Source organism: Ranitomeya imitator, chromosome 1 (assembly GCF_032444005.1).
Source record: "Ranitomeya imitator isolate aRanImi1 chromosome 1, aRanImi1.pri, whole genome shotgun sequence".
NCBI classification, from domain to species: Eukaryota; Metazoa; Chordata; class Amphibia; order Anura; family Dendrobatidae; genus Ranitomeya; species Ranitomeya imitator.
In genome coordinates, this window is record NC_091282.1 from 657,087,094 (window position 1) to 657,102,414 (window position 15,321).

At 43.9% G+C, this 15,321-nt stretch overlaps 1 protein-coding gene across 2 annotated transcripts in view; it reads right to left on the reverse strand.

The window, feature by feature from the left end:
• Window positions 1-15,321, reverse strand: part of LOC138639649 (NACHT, LRR and PYD domains-containing protein 3-like) — a 515,752-nt gene that overhangs the window by 238,044 nt on the left and 262,387 nt on the right. For both annotated transcript variants that reach the window (XM_069728773.1, XM_069728772.1), the window contains 2 exons: window positions 8,251-8,414; window positions 7,439-7,610 (listed from right to left, as the gene is read on the reverse strand). In XM_069728773.1, the coding sequence (XP_069584874.1) occupies window positions 7,439-7,610; window positions 8,251-8,414 (336 nt within the window). The remainder of the gene's footprint in view (window positions 1-7,438; window positions 7,611-8,250; window positions 8,415-15,321) is intronic.

Here is a 15,321-nt window from a genome sequence, read left to right on the forward strand (position 1 = left end):
ACTGTTTTAAATGGGGGGCAGGCCTGTTACTGTGCAGAGTGACACTATATCACCTTTTTTTCTTCATGTGATGTAATGTAGAAGTTGTGAAAAATTAAGTAATGTGTTCTGCAAGCGGAGCTCGAGATAACTGTGTTATTTCCTGCAGAAACGAGTCCTGGCTGGAAGGAATGATGGCGGTCTGTGCTGGATGAAAGATGAAGGACTTCACCTAGAGACGTCACTGGTGAGTCAGTGTTACCTATACACTGACACTATACACTGTATACTATATAGAGGTCCTGTGTATAATGTCACCAGTGATCTCTGTATTACCTCTACACAGACACTGCATACTAAGTACAGATCTCCTGTGAATACTGGCACTTATGGTGATAGTATTGTGTTTTTTTTTTTTATTACTGATCAGTATTGTAGTATTCAGTCACTATGTGGTGGTAATATGTGGTCTGGAAATGGTGCGGTGGCATTTGTCCCTTGTATGTAGTATTATTCGGTCACTATGTGGCCTGGTCATGGTGTGGTGGTATTAAGTCACAGGTGTGGCATGTGGGGGTGACACCATTAGGCCCAGTTTAAGTTCTACAAAACAGGAAAACCATTTTTGGTAACGTTTGTGTGTATTGAGCCGGGGGGGGCGCCAAACTCGGGAACAGCCCCGGGCGGCAAAAGCTCTAGCTACGCCTCTGCCACCATTGTTAAAGTGTCCCCGGTGTACCCTTGTGTGTTCCGTCGTTTTGTGACCGACCCGTCAGGGCGTGTTACACCAGGACAGTCACTTCGTGACATGGGCTTTAGTAGGGACAGAGTGGTCATTAGATAGTTACGGTTTAGAGGTATGTTGTGGAGCAGGGCATTGTCAGAGTTTGCCCGGGCTGCTAGATAAGATAGGGCGCTTCTGCGTGGGAATGATTTGGGGACGAAACCAGTTAGGGAATTTATTAGGGATATTTGCTTTGATTTGTTGAGATTATGGGTATATTTTCCAGGGATGTTGATTGTGTGGTCAGACATCGTGCCAAGGAAAACATGGAGGGCGGCATGGTCTTTAAAGGGGATTAATAGGGCTAGGGTAAAACTGAATAGGGCTGTGTCGATTTTTGTATCTAGGAATGGGGGCATTTCTGTAAGGCACTTTGATTTGGAATCTGGGATTGGTAACTTTGTGGGCGCTCGCAATACAAGAAGGGTTGGAGAGGGCACTGATGGTGGTGGGGCACTCACGAGCCTGAGGTGGTCAGGGCTTTTTCGTGGTTGGCGGGGGGGTGGGGTTCTTGGAGTTGACGATGTTTATTGGGGGAAGGAATTGCATGTTAAATTACGATAAGTTAATTGGCTGCGGGTTGATCTGGCTTTTGGTTATGGGCTCTGGACGGGGATCTACCTCGGTAGCTTTGATTTTTTTTCTGCCCGGAAAGGGTTACATGGTGCCCTCGAGCTGGTGGTTATGGTTAAGGGTAAAAAAAAGTGTTGGTTCAATTCTGTTGTGGTTTTGCCGATAGTAAGCCAGATCTTTTAGTTCCAAGAACCCTCCCCTCAAGCTTTTGCAGATGTATTGTTAAAATTTTTTATTTATGTCATTGTTTGTTAATAAACTGGCCACTGTGGCCGATTTATCCAAAGAACTTAACGTGTTATGTTTTGTATTGATTATTGTGAACAAGGGGATGTTTTCTAGGATGGTGGGGAGAGGGGTTAATATGCTGTAAAACCCATATTGGCCATACGCGGTCAAGATGAAGTTAAAGGCTTCAGTAGACATACCGCTCTGAGGAATAGTGAGAATCCACTCTGTGTGGCGAGCAGATAAGCCTGGTGGCAATCCTTTCATCTGAAAAAGAGTTTTGTGCAGACTAAAGCGTTATAGTTTCACTGTGGATTGCATATAGAAATTCTCCTAAAACATCTGGCAGGCTTCTAGAAAATAAGGGAAACCTCCCATAAAATATCCCTGAAGGGAGATCACAGACACATTGTGAGGTCATGACACTGACCACGCTATATACAGTATGATGACCACCACATCTACCTATATACAGCTATATCTACTATATAATTGTCTAAGGGTCACTTCCGTCTTTCTGTCTGTCTGTCACAGATATTCATTGGTCGCGGCCTCTGTCTGTCATAGAAATCCAAGTCGCCACGACCAATCAGCGACCGACACAGTCTGGTGGAAAAATGGCCACTCCTTCCTCCCCGCAGTCAGTGCCCGCTCCATACTCCCCTCCAGTCAGCCCTCACACAGGATTAATGCCAGTGTTAATGGACCGCGGTGTAACGCACTACATTAACGCTGCTATCAACCCTGTGTGACCAACTTTTTTTTTTTTGAGGCCTATGCAGCCTCAATAGTAAAAAGATCTAATGTTAAAAAAAAATAAATAAAAAAAATAAAAAAATCATCATATACTCACATTCCGGCGCCTTTCCCGCTCCTTGCGACGCTCCGGTGACCGCTCCATGCAAGCGGCAGGTTCCGGTGGCAAGGATGGTATGCGACAAGGACCTGCCATGATGTCACGGTCATGTGACCACAACCTCATCACAGGTTCTGCGCGCCTGTGCGAGAAGGACCTGCCATGACGTCACGGTCATGTGACCGTGACGTCATCACGGGTCCTGCGCTACCAACCCTGGGACCGGAAGCTGCCGAGTGCACCGCACACAGGCGACATGACTACAAGGGCTCCCTCGGAAGGTGGGTATATGTTTATTTTTTATTTTTTAACCTGTGACATACGTGGCTGGGCAATATACTACGTAGCTGGGCAATATACTACGTGACTGGCCAATATACTACATGGCTGGGCAATATACACTGTGTTCCAAATTATTATGCAAATTGGATTTAAGTGTCATAAAGATTTAATTGTTTTGTTTTTCAAATAAACTCATGGATGGTGTTGTGTCTCAGGGCTCAATGGATCACTGAAATCAATCTTAAGCACATGTGATAATTCGTTTTCCAGGTGATTCTAATTAAAGGAAAACTACTTAAAAATGTTGTTCCACATTATTAAGCAGGTCACAGTTTTCAAGTAACATGGGAGAGAAAAAGGATCTCTCTGCTGCTGAAAAGCATCAAATAGTGCAATGCCTTGGTCTAGGGATGAAAACATTAGAAATTTTCCAAAAACTTAAGGGTGATCATCGTACTGCTAAGAGATTTGTGGCTGTATCTGAGCACAGATGTTTGTGCTGATAAAGGCATAATGAGGAAGATTTCTGCCAGGCAAGTTCATCAGATTAGGAGAGCAGGTGCTAAAAAGCCATTACAAACCAGCAAACAGATATTTGAAGCTGCTGGTCCCTCTAGAGTCCCTCGAACCTCAAGGTGTAGGATCCTTCAAAAGCTTGCTGTGGTGCGTAAACCTACTATTCGGTCACCCTTAAACAGTGTTCACAAGCAGAAATGGTTGCATTGGGCCCACACATACATGAAGACTATTTTCCAACAGTCTTGTTTACTGATAAGTGTTGAGTAACCCTGTATGGTCCAAATGGATGGAGTAGTGGATGGCCACCATGTCCCAACAAGGCTGCAACGTCAGCAAGGAGGTGGAGGAGTCATGTTTTGGGCCGGAATCATTGAGAAACAGCTGGTAGGGCCCTTTAAGGTTCCTGAAGGTGTGAAAATGACCTCTGCAAAGTATATAGAGTTTCTGACTGACAACTTTCTTCCATGGTCTAAAGGCAGAAACGTGCTTTCAGGAGCAAAATCATCATCATCCATGACAATGCACCATCTCATGCTGCAAAGGATACCTCTGAGTCATTGGCTGCTATGGGCATAAAAGGAGATAAAGTCATGGTGTGGCCACCATCTTCCCCTGACCTCAACCCTATAGAGAACCTTTGGAGTATCATCAAGCAAAAGATCTATGAGGGTGGGAGGCAGTTCACACCAAAACAGCAGCTCTGGGAGGCAATTCTGACTTCATGCAAAGAAATCCAAGCAGAAACTCTCCAAAATCTCACAAGTTCAATGGATGCAAGAACTGTGAAGGTGATATCAAAGAAGGGGTCCTATGTTAACATGTAACTTGGCCTGTTAGGATGTTTTGGAGTTAAATAGCTTTTTTGTTCAGTGAATGTGACCTGTTAATGCTGCAAATTCCACAAATGAGCATTTTCAGTTCTTTTAAACATATCGAATGTTTATAAATTCTACTGTGCCTAATAATTTGGAACAGTGCATTTTAAGTTTTTATTCATTTTGGAGATTATACTGTTATCATTGGGAGGTTTCTCCAATAAAATTCGATGTATACTCTAACGGTTGATTACTTTTATTAGACTGGCTGTCATTTGCACCAACCATTTAGGAAAATCCGATAAAAATGTAATTTGCATAATAATTTGGAACATAGTGTACTATGTGGCTCTGTGCTGTATACTACGTCACTGTGCAATATACTACGTGGCTCTGTGCTGTATACTATGTCACTGGGCAATATACTACGTAACTGGGCAATATACTACGTGGCTGGGCAATATACTACGTCACTGAGCAATATACTATGTGACTGGGCAATATACTACGTGGCTGGGCAATATACTACGTGACTGGGCAATACAGTACATGGCTGGGCAATATACTACGTGGCTAGGCAATATACTACGTGACTGGGCAATATACTACATGGCTGGGCAATATACTACGTGGCCGGGCAATATACTATGTGGACATGCATATTCTAGAATACCCACTGTGTATGTATATATATATATATATATATATATATATATATATATATATATATATATATATATATATATATATATATATATACACAGTGGGGCAAAAAAGTATTTAGTCAGTCAGCAATAGTGCAAGTTCCACCACTTAAAAAGATGAGAGGCGTCTGTAATTTACATCATAGGTAGACCTCAACTATGGGAGACAAACTGAGAAAAAAAAATCCAGAAAATCACATTGTCTGTTTTTTTAACATTTTATTTGCACATTATGGTGGAAAATAAGTATTTGGTCAGAAACAAAATTTCATCTCAATACTTTGTAATATATCCTTTGTTGGCAATGACAGAGGTCAAACGTTTTCTGTAAGTCTTCACAAGGTTGCCACACACTGTTGTTGGTATGTTGGCCCATTCCTCCATGCAGATCTCCTCTAGAGCAGTGATGTTTTTGGCTTTTCGCTTGGCAACACGGACTTTCAACTCCCTCCAAAGGTTTTCTATAGGGTTGAGATCTGGAGACTGGCTAGGCCACTCCAGGACCTTGAAATTCTTCTTACGAAGCCACTCCTTCGTTGCCCTGGCGGTGTGCTTTGGATCATTGTCATGTTGAAAGACCCAGCCACGTTTCATCTTCAATGCCCTTGCTGATGGAAGGAGGTTTGCACTCAAAATCTCACGATACATGGCCCCATTCATTCTTTCATGTACCCGGATCAGTCGTCCTGGCCCCTTTGCAGAGAAACAGCCCCAAAGCATGATGTTTCCACCACCATGCTTTACAGTAGGTATGGTGTTTGATGGATGCAACTCAGTATTCTTTTTCCTCCAAACACGACAAGTTGTGTTTCTACCAAACAGTTCCAGTTTGGTTTCATCAGACCATAGGACATTCTCCCAAAACTCTTCTGGATCATCCAAATGCTCTCTAGCAAACTTCAGACGGGCCCGGACATGTACTGGCTTAAGCAGTGGGACACGTCTGGCACTTCAGGATCTGAGTCCATGGTGGCGTAGTGTGTTACTTATGGTAGGCCTTGTTACATTGGTCCCAGCTCTCTGCAGTTCATTCACTAGGTCCCCCCGCGTGGTTCTGGGATTTTTGCTCACCGTTCTTGTGATCATTCTGACCCCACGGGGTGGGATTTTGCGTGGAGCCCCAGATCGAGGGAGATTATCAGTGGTCTTGTATGTCTTCCATTTTCTAATTATTGCTCCCACTGTTGATTTCTTCACTCCAAGCTGGTTGGCTATTGCAGATTCAGTCTTCCCAGCCTGGTGCAGGGCTACAATTTTGTTTCTGGTGTCCTTTGACAGCTCTTTGGTCTTCACCATAGTGGAGTTTAGAGTCAGACTGTTTGAGGGTGTGCACAGGTGTCTTTTTATACTGATAACAAGTTTAAACAGGTGCCATTACTACAGGTAATGAGTGGAGGAAAGAGGAGACTCTTAAAGAAGAAGTTACAGGTCTGTGAGAGCCAGAAATCTTGATTGTTTGTTTCTGACCAAATACTTATTTTCCACCATAATATGCAAAAAAAATGATAAAAAAACAGACAATGTGATTTTCTGGATTTTTTTTCCTCAGTTTGTCTCCCATAGTTGAGGTCTACCTATGATGTAAATTACAGACGCCTCTCATCTTTTTAAGTGGTGGAACTTGCACTATTGCTGACTGACTAAATACTTTTTTGCCCCACTGTATATATGGCCTCCATAGCTCCCCAAATACAGAATGTTGGCCACTACAGCTCTCCTATATAGAATATTGGACCTCCACAAGTAACGACTGATAAAATAATACTAAATAATACTCTTCTTGATGCATTTACACATTTACACCTGTGCACTGCTCCTGTCTCTGTAGTGTATGGTATCAGACTCAGCACATAAGTTGTGATCTAGTGATGTTAATAATAACAATCTTTAATTTTATATAGCGCTAACATGTTCCGCAGCGCTTTACAGACATGTTATTGCGCTTGCCACTAGGTCTTAGATGCACATGCTGAATGGCAGAGGAGAGGGCCATCAGCTCGCTCCCCTACCATTGTATTAATTCACAAAGATGCAGTTGCTGTTGAAATTCAGATAACAACAAGTGTTTCCCAATGAAGTTTGGCACTACAGTAGATTCTCCCTGACTAAAGGGCCCCATAGTGGCTGCAAGGTCTGCTGCTTTGGAAAATCCTGAAGAATGAGCCAGGGCCCACTGAAGGATTATCCGGTCCTCTGGTGGACCAGTCCATCGTTGAGCAGATAAACTGGGTTGTAGTGTAGTGAAATGTGCTTCTCCTCTAAGGGCAATCCTTTAGCTCTATAGCACCTTCCGTTCGAGGTCTACACACTACATCCTGTGTCCGTTCATTCTATAAGGCAATTATCTTTCTAGGTGGCCTCAGCATCCATATCTCTAGAAATTAAACTTGCTGTTGACTCCAGAACCTCAGGTTGACATATCTCAGACTTATCTAATCTCCACCATAAGACTGCTGCTTATGCACAGATTTAAAGCATGTACAGCAGTACAACAATACTATGCATAATGGCCATATAAAGAACAGTACAAAGGTAAAACTAATGCAGGCAGTACACATGCTAGAGTATGGAGTCTTTGTATTATTGAGCTATTCATCAGGTACATTTTCCAGAGAACACCTATGTAATATTAGATGAGAAACATGCCACATATTATTTTTTTCGCCAGACACTGTATAATTCCCACACACAATGTTACCTCTGTGACGGAGCTCTTCCAGGACAGCGTGGAGACTGGGGAAATACTGACGCTTCTGTAAGACATAAAGACTAGCCCACAATCCTATCACAGCTGCTCTTCCTTTGTCATAAATATCCTGTAGTAACGTCCTGGCCAAGGTCTTTCTATCCTTTTCTAGACTCTCGTAACGCTAAAAGACATAAAAGATCATATTATATAAAGGACAGTTTTAAAGAAAAAGTTGTAAACAGAAAATTTTCCTAAAATGTTATTGGTTTATCTACGCTCTCACAGGTCCAAATCAAAGATGGCTGACGTTGGATTAAAGATTGGGTGCTTACGTAAATATCTTTTTTTTTTTTTTGTGCTGAAACAAATTTAACTTTTTGTTGGAGTGGTAAGTGACTTCAGCATTGCCCCTGATGACATCTTGTTCCAGACGGGATTACAAGACTTTGCGGGGAAGTGAGTGTAGCTCCTGCCTCCTGATGATGTCCCATTTGAAATTCCCCTAAAAGGAAATGCCACATGCAGGAGGTGAAGTAAAAAACAACACATTTAGGGATGAGAACTGATTTGGCTAGGTGAGAGGCTCTGGACTGGGGTCTAAGGGGTAAGGTTTCTCCTTGTGGAGAGTGACATACCAGCTCTGGCTTGTAATTTCTGTTTTGTTCATTCACTTTGTATTTTATTAATTAGTAAAAATAAAACCAATAACTTTTTTTAACTATTCTTACAATGCAGCATTTTTCCACACCTGCCTAAAATGTTTGTTTTGTACAATACTGGATATAGCACTATAGTTTTAACATTAAAGTCAGCGTTCTTACAGAGACTTCACAAACATATCGAGAATGCAACTCATCCAAGAAATGACCAATATTCAACTTTTCCACAATACAAATCAGATCCTCCTGGAAATATCCATGTATCCTCCATAGCGCATGATTTTTATACTGACAAAGCTGTAGGTACAACTGCCGAATCTCAGGATCTAGGAAATTAAGAAAGATTACAGAACATGAGTCATCTTCTGCTTATAAAATAACAATAGTAATAAAAAAAATGTTGAATGTAAGCTCAAAATTGGTAGTTAATAGTGATGAGTAGTGATGAGCGAGCATCTCACTTTGCTTGGCGGCTGGCGGGAGCTTGGGTCACCGCCCTGCATGTTTGCTGCTCTTAGTAGTTGTTGGTTGTGGCATTACAGCGATTGGCTGGCCACAAAGCGTTATCAGGTCTATATCAGACCGGGCGCTGCCATGCTCATCATAGTCTGCTCCGGAATTAAGCAGTGTAGGGAGAGTTGTTGCTGAGTTAGGGAGAGATTTGTTTGCTTCGTACTTAGTGTGGGTATACCATAAATAATACACATATCCATCTCAACTACCAGTCCTTCTGAGCACTAATAAAGCTGCATAGATATCAGTGTTAGGCAGTCAGTCAGTGTATGTGGCAGAATTCAGTGCATATAGCAAGAGGGTCTATTCCAGTTCTGTCTGCTGCTGCTGTTGTCTATTACATATATTTCTAGACATAGCTCCAGGTATCATCAGAAGCCAGGAATATTTTTTTGGATCTTAATTCTGATTATTTGCTTTTAAAGCAATCCAGAGAACACCATTTTTCTGCTCCATTTGCTTGTTGGCACTGCAGAATACAGCTAGATCCTTTCCATATTATAGAGTAAAAAATCCAGCTATTTTATTAAACTGGGGTTTGTCCATCACACGGATCACATATCAGTGCCTTCAAAATTGTGCCATTTCAGTCCTCTATTTAAATATGTTTGCAGTGTCTTACCCAAGTTATTGACACCAGTTTGCTGGAAAAAAAGAGTTACCTACAGGTCAGATATTTTAAACTGGATCACATATCAATGCGCTCAAAATTGTGCCATTTCAGGCCTCCATTTAAATTATTTTGCTCTGTCTTAGCCAAGATATTGACACCAGTTTGGTGAAAAAAAATAGTTACCTACAGGCCAGATATTTTTAACTGGTGTTTGACCGTTACACGGATGGCATATCAGTGCGCTCAAAATTATGCCATTTCAGGCCTCTAATTAAATTAACTGCAGGAATTACTGCGATTATCAGGAAGGATGGCGTTGGTATAGGCCCTATGGACATAATACGGCAAGAACTTCTAGTGACAGGTTTACGGGACACGATGATGAAACAGAGAGAGAACTTCTGGATATAAAAGGAGAATTGGCTGACGTTAAAAAGAAGTCAGAGACTGCTGCAAATGTTTCAGGGGACAGGGAAGGCTCAGAGTCCCGCCATGACACTAGAATGCTTTGTAAGACCTCTCGCTTGCTTTAATTGTGGCAAAAATGGACATATAGAGCGGGAGTGTACATGTCGGGAAAGAGTTCCAACCCACGTCTGTTAAAATAACAGGCTCCGAGCCAGAGCCAGAACAGATGCGGAGGAGTAGTGGACGTCCCACAAGTCTAGCTTCAGCGTGTCCTCTAGTTTGGGCCAAATTTGATGGTCATGCAGTGTTCTGCTTGGTGGACACAGGTTCACAGGTAACAACGATGCCTGAAACATACTTCCGGTGACATTTTCCTGAAGCAAGGTGGCCTGAGTGGGGCCCAGTTATAAAGCTGATGGCCGCCAACCAACTGCCCATCTCGGTCGCTGGGGAGGTGTGGATGCAAATCTCCATTTGTGGAAAAGATCTGGGACGAAAGGCTGTGGTGCTGACCCAGGGAGAAGTGAGTAGCGGACATACAGTCACCCTAAGGATGAATGTTTTGAAAGAATTTGGGAGTCTCCTCATCAATGAGCCCTCTAACGAGACTCTGAAGGAATGGAATTTACATACTCCTCAAAGAAGAGTATTCCAACAGTTCGTGTGTGCAGCACAAGCTCAAGAATCTTGCCATGAAGGAGGAGTGTTAGGAAAAGTGTTCATTCCCGCTTCTTCCAAACTCATTCTACCACCTGGACAAACAGTACTCACTTTGGAAGGAGTTGAGATCCAAATTGAGCCTTCTTTCTTGGAGCAACTTCCCTCGGGATTCTTGGTGGCACGTACTTTGGCCATTATGCTTGATGGGACTGTTCCTGTATGCTGCATCAATTTGGAGGCTCGGGACCTCACAGTTCTCCCCAAAATTTGAAGTGGCCCGGATTGTGAGTATGCCTGAAGAGACAGTACCATCTCAGACCATACAGCTGGAGGTGCAGCAAGGAGACCCCTGGACAGTGACGGTGAACTCCTCTTCATCACCGGAGCTCCAACATATTCAGGATGGACGACTTGTCCTGGAACAAATGTGGGCCAAATGGCCAGACTCACTCAGCCACAAGTGCAACAGGTGGAAGCTCTGATAGGGCAATATAGGGATGTGTTCTCTCGTCATAAAGACAATTTTGGCTGCACCACAGCCATCACACATCAGATACCTACTAGAAATACCGCGCCTATTAGAGAATGCTATCGGCAAATCCTACCACATCTGTACCAAGCGGTGAAGAGCATGTTGGGACAGATGTTGCAGAAAGGTGTCATCAGAGAGAGTCAGAGTCCATGGGCTGCTCCGATAGTGCTGGTGCAGAAGAAGGATGGGACTCTGCGTTTTTGTGTGGATTACCGAAAGCTTAATGCTTGTACTGTGAGAGACTCATACCCATTACCCAGGATTGAGGAATTACTGTCTGCTCTAGGAAAAGCCAATTTTTTTTCTACATTGGACCTCGCCAGCGGTTATTGGCAAGTGCCGATGTCCAAACAGGATCGAGCAAAGATGGCTTCTATTCTACCCATGGGCCTGTATGAATTCAAACGAATACCATTCGGCTTGGGCAATGCTCCCGGAACTTTTCAACGTCTCATGGAAAGGTGTCTGCGCGATTTGAATTTTGAGGCAATGCTTATCTATCTAGATGACATTATATTATACGCTGCTTCATTTGAGGAACATCTCCAACGACTGGAACAGGTGTTGAATCGCCTTCAAAAGCACGGATTTAAGGTAAAACCTCAGAAATGTCATTTGTTCCGCACTCATATTGAGCACATGGGCCATGTTGTTTCTATTGACAGGGTGAAACCATGTCGAGAAAAGAGCGTGGTGATACAGGATTGGCCCACTCCAGAGATGATGAAAGATGTTAGAGCATTCCTGGGATTTACAGGGTATTACCGCGGCTTTGTGAAGAATTTTGCCTGACGAGCAAGACCACTGCTGAAACTGCTTAAAGGAGTGCCCTCGGGTGCAAAGAACTGGAACATTAGTTGGAAGGAACACCAGGAGGAAGCTTTTCAAGATTTGAAGAAGGCATTGAAGGAAGCTCCTATGTTGGCCTACGCGGACTTTTCTCAACCGTTTATTCTCCACACAGATGGGAGCTTGCATGGACTTGGGGCTGTATTGTCACAGATACAGGTTAGGAGAGAGAGGGTGATCACTTACGCAAATCGATCACTTCACGATTCCAAACATCCGGAAAATTACAGCTCCTTTAAGTTGGAGCTGCTGGCGTTGGTGTGGGCTGTAACAGAGAAGTTCACAAAATATTTGTCCAGTTCTGAAGTGCTCGTACGTACCGATAACAACCCTTTGGCTCACCTGGAGAATGCGAGACTGGGCAGTCTAGAACAATGATAGGTGGCCAGAATGGCAAAGTTCCAATACAAAGTTGCTTACAAAAGAGGAGCGGAGAACACTCATGCAGATGCCCTATCTAGGGTGAAACATGCTAAATCTGAGTGGAACAGATGAAGAACTGGAAAGTGAGGAGGTCCCTAGGTTCCTAGGTCTCGCCAGGACGGTGGTGGCACACACAAGATCAGATACAAATCCCGACTCAGTGGGGCGTATTGGGCCGATCTCTGGATGAGTGAGTCCGGTTACAACAAGAAGGAAGTGAGCATGCTCTGTTTAGATGGTGTGTGACCTTAAAGAGATTTCCCAGTTTAGCAGAGAGGAGTACCTTGTCCCAGGAGACTCTGCGGATTCTTCGACAGTGGGTACGCCTTCAGATGAAGAATGGTTTAATATATCGGAAAGTGCAACTTCAGGCAAAGCTGGGTTCTACCTGGCAAGTCATAGTTCCAGAAGTATTGTTATCTGAGATAGCCACCGAAGCACATGAAAATGGAGCGCACTTTGGTCAGGAGAAGTCTTTTCAGTGATTACAACGGTTCATCTTTCATCCTCGGTTAAAGGCGGTCGTGGAAGGTACTTGTAGAGCTGGTTTTGCATGTTATTTGGCTAAACCACCGGAGCACACAGCCTCCATACAGCCCATTGTGACATCCACTCCCCTGGAGCTGTTGATGATAGACTATCTGACCATCGGGCCGGCCTACCAGGGGTATGAGCATTGTTTTGTGATGGTGGATCACTTCACAAAATTTGTTGTTGTCACCCCAACCAGGGATCAAACTGCAGAGTCAGTTGCATATGTAATCTGTAAAAATTTCATTCAACTCAACGGATGGCTGACACAGATTCATCCTGACCAGTGCGCCTGTTTCTTTGGTAAAGTGATGGGAGAATTACATTGCATGTACTTAATTGGCACCACACCGTATCACCCCCAGGGAAACGGCGCCTGTGAGAGATTCAATTGAACGTTAATTCAAATGTTGAGAATCCTGGAAGAAGATCGGAAGGCCCAATGGCCTGATTATGTATCAGATGTGGTGTGGATATACAATAATCGAGTGCACCGAACAACGGGTTAAACCCCCTATTCTCTCCTATTCGGTCAGGCTGGAAAGTGAATTACTGAGTTAGAATTGGATCCTGTAGAGCAGGGGTCCCCAACTCCAGTCCTCAATGCCCACCAACAGGTCATGTTTTCAGGATTTCCTTTGCATTGCACAGGTGATGCAATTATTACCTGGGCAAGACTAAGGAAATCTTCAAAACATGACATGTTGGTGGGCCTTGAGGACTGGAGTTGGGGACCCCTGCTGTAGAGGACTAACCATGGACGGGGGTGTCCTCCTGGGTTTGAGAACGTCGTTATGGCCTGCAGACTTTGCATCGGTTGGTCCAGACCAGGTTTCGGGAGTCAGAACATGCTGAGAGGACTCCACCGTGGACAACAGGTCTTCAGGTCGGAGACCGTGTCTTAGTGCGAGAATAAGCTGGAGAATTGGTTTGAAAAGGACCCATATTGGGTAAAGTGACGAGTCTGCTCTGAGAGGCCTGTGTACCGGAGTCAACCTGAAGGAGAACAGAGCTCTCCCACTCGGATAGTTCAGCGGAACATACTTTGGCCTTGTCTATCAAAAGACCCAGTATGAGCAAAAGAGACACCAAAGACTCCTGAGTCAGTTCCCATGATAGTAGAGGAAGAAGAGGATGAAGAGAGTGAGGAACCAAGACCTGCGATTCCCCAAAGAATCTGATCCCGAGAATACAGATACGCTATTGCTCCCTCCTGTACAATCTGATTCTACCACTCAAGGAAACTCCACTACTCCTTCCAATTTACGACAATCTGAACAAATAGCAGGCAAACCCCCCAATTGCTTTGATCAGAAACATTTCATTGGCAGCAAAGTGTACTAAAGAGAGTAAGATGACAATATGTTTCGCAAGAACTTTTCGTCCATGGAATGGCGATTTAAAGGAGTGGGGGAATGTAGGAAGATGGACCTGAATAGTGGTCCCTCTTGCGTGTCCGGGCCATAACTGTCAGAACTGTCACCATTGTTGCCGGGGGAAGCACTTTCTGACTGGAGTAGACCTTTACACCTGACTGCTGTGGGCGAGTGTGATATAAAAGGGACTGCGCATGGGGAAATTGGGCTTTTGGCGGGTACCGAGCGTGCGCTACAGGAGAAGGTTGACTCCCACTCCACTGACCGATGCCAATTGACAGGCCAGTTTTGCATCATTCCATCCCCCACACATAAAAACTGTTCAGCCCCCGAGACTAACTCCTCGTTGTCCTCCGACCTTAATAGCACTGACCGGTCAGTACATTTGATATCTGCGGACTCCCTTGGGACTTTGTACAACCTTAGCCGTTCAGCAGACCTTTCCCTGTTCAGCACCCCGTTCCAGGATCACAAGACCATGTGAAAGAAGACCAGGATACTTTGTCGCCGGACAGAGACAGTGCTACACTTTCCTCCAGAACCGGCTCAGAGACTTCTCGCGCCACCAACTGTGCCATCGTGGGATTTTCCAGCCACCATCGTCCAGGAACCAGAGACTGATAAGTTAACCCGTTATTTCACCCATTGTAATTACTTTATTGTCATATAAACTTTGTGGGCCTGTATATTTTCATCCCCTGACTCCCTGCGTGGAATATTTACTGTTGAGATAACGATATATATAAAACCCTTTAACTCTTGCTCTGCCTCCTGCTCGTCACTGCATCCCGCATACCTGCTAGAACCTTACATACTCACCTGTCAGTCTTCTCCAGTTTCCTGTGTTCTTCCTCTCCTCTTTAGAGACACGTGGCAGCAATTCAGACTCTCCAGATCACACTCTGCTCTATGTGTGAGCCAGAAGTCTCTTTTACCATGAAAGTCTATGGAGCATAGTTCTGACGCTCCATAATCTCACAGTGCAGAAGGCACTTCCAGATAGAGAGTGACGTGACCCGGCGGAGTCTGAATCACCATCACGTGACTCATAAGAGGAGAGGAACAGTGCCGTAAACTGTAGAAGACTGCCACAGGTGAGCATATTAACACACTAACACTACAACAACATTTAATATATGTGCTTATGTAACGTAGCATATGTAACATATGGTGGAAACATTTCTGCATCAAAAACGTGATTTGTGCATAAAATATGAGCGATTTCCGTATTTTGACACCTTTTTTATGTGTTTTTTTCACTAGTCAGTAGAATGGATAAAAAACCCTGCAAGAATTGACATGCTGAAGATATGAATCTGCTTCAAATA